General features: G+C 30.5%; 1 protein-coding gene across 1 annotated transcript; it reads left to right on the top strand.

Annotated features, from left to right (window-relative positions):
* Window positions 1–885: 885 nt before the first annotated feature.
* LOC120084894 (agamous-like MADS-box protein AGL62) lies at window positions 886–1446 on the top strand. Its single transcript, XM_039040705.1, has one exon. The coding sequence runs from the start codon at window positions 886–888 to the stop codon at window positions 1444–1446; it is 561 nt and encodes a 186-aa protein (XP_038896633.1).
* Window positions 1447–1929: the final 483 nt, after the last annotated feature.

The raw sequence follows: 1929 nt of genomic DNA, 5'->3' as shown, positions 1-1929 counted from the left end.
AAAAAAATCTAAAATTTAAGGGTGGTATTCTTCACTTTTATTTTTTTCTAAGATTTTTTTTAAAAAAAAATTCAATTATATATATATATATATATATATATTATATATATATATATATTAAAATTTTTAAACTTTTTCAATAGATTTTCATTTAAATGAAATATTAATCCATTTTAATAATTAAAATAATAATAGCAATTTAAAAAATATAATTAAACTGCTAAATTCTTATAATTTGTAAAAATTAAAATTCAACATTTAGCATCTTATTTTAAATATTACAACATCTAAAGAATTAAAGTAATAAAAATATTGAATTTAAATAATTAAAACATCTATATATATTGTCGGGATGGGGCATAAGGAATATATTCCCCGACCCTGAATTGTAAATGGGAAAAAGATTTCTCCCCCCTCCCCATTCCCGTGTATTCGGGGCGGGTCCCCATGGATCCCTACCTCGTAAATTTTTTGGATATCTCTAGGGAAGACATCCTTCTTATATAAGTGAATTTCATTTTTAATATTATGAAACAAGTGCAATATACATAATTTATATATAATAATAATTAAAAGTGAGTATTTAATAAAAAAATAAAGATTATAAATATAAGTTTTGAAACATAAGAACCAAATTAAAATAAGACTCAAAAACTCAATAGTAAAATTATAACATATGACTAAATTAAAATCGGACGAAAATATTTTCCATATATTATTTTGTTTGGACAAAATTTCATTCCATATATTTCCAAATCAGACTCTCCAATCAAATTGGTACAGTCTTTTGATTTGGGAAATTACCAAAACTAAAAAAATAATTGAACTTGCTATATAAAGAAGCTTGGTCTTCGTCTTCAATGGAGAAATTACAAAGCAATTTCAATGAAGAAAACCCTCGGCCGTCAAAAGATCGAAATAAAAAAGTTAGAGAAGAAGAGCAGTAAACAAGTAACGTTTTCGAAACGTCGTGTTGGACTTTTCAAGAAAGCTAGCGAGCTCGCTATTCTTTGCGGAGTAGAGGTAGCCATTATTGTCTTCTCTCCCAATGATAAGATTTTTTGTTTCGGTCATCCGGATGTCGATGTGCTTTTGGATCGCTATCTCACCGGAAATTTGTCTCCGCCAAAGCAAGCAGAGAGTTATATTCCTGTAGCGGAGTTTAATCGTGATTTCACTGATATTGCATTGGAGTTTGAGGCAGAGAAGAAACGAGCGGCGGAATTGATTCGTGCGGCAGAAAATTCAAGGAAGAACGGCGGATTTTGGTGGCGGGAGGCGGTGGAAGGAATGAGATTGAAAGAATTGAAGGAGTTTCGATCGGCATTGATGAATTTGAGAGCCAAAGTGGCAGAGAGAGTTGAGCAATTGACGTCGATAAGAATCGGAGGGCCTCTGTTACCAGCATTACCACCGCCGTCCGCCCTGTCTCTTATACACATCTAGATGTGTATAAGAGACAGTTTCACGTGAAGACCAAATGGTGGTCGGCTTCGGTTCCTTAGCTCGCGCGCCGGCTGTCTACCCGAGCTGACAGAAATTTTAAAATTCCTCGGGTTCCGATTTCTAAATTGTTTTAGCTTTCCTTTCCCATTTATCGTTAATTCCTTGACGTTGAAGTGTTAGTTAATCAAATCAACTCAATATGGTTCCTCCGGTTCTTAAGGAGTTAAGAATTAATGTGTTATTTATTTATTATATTTACTATTTAATATTGAATTTTACTGCCATCCGATTTCCAAAAGTGTTGAATTTGAAACAATTATTGATTACAGTTTTTTCAAATTCCATATTTAATTAAAAATTTAAAAGTTAAAATTTGAAATCATTATTTATTATTCTAAATTGTATTTAAGAACTCAATTAATAAAATAAAATAAAATCGGTAAATCTATGCTAAAAGATAAAAAAAAAAAAAAAAAAAAAAAA

The sequence above is a fragment of the Benincasa hispida genome, chromosome 9 (genome assembly GCF_009727055.1).
Source record: "Benincasa hispida cultivar B227 chromosome 9, ASM972705v1, whole genome shotgun sequence".
NCBI classification, from domain to species: Eukaryota; Viridiplantae; Streptophyta; class Magnoliopsida; order Cucurbitales; family Cucurbitaceae; genus Benincasa; species Benincasa hispida.
The sequence above is the reverse complement of the archived record's forward strand: the minus strand, read 5'-3'. Positions and strand labels throughout refer to the sequence as shown.

Coding starts and splice junctions, on each gene's coding strand:
- LOC120084894 (XM_039040705.1), top strand. CDS start 886: ATGAAGAAAACCCTCGGCCGTCAAAAGATCGAAATAAAAAAGTTAGAG.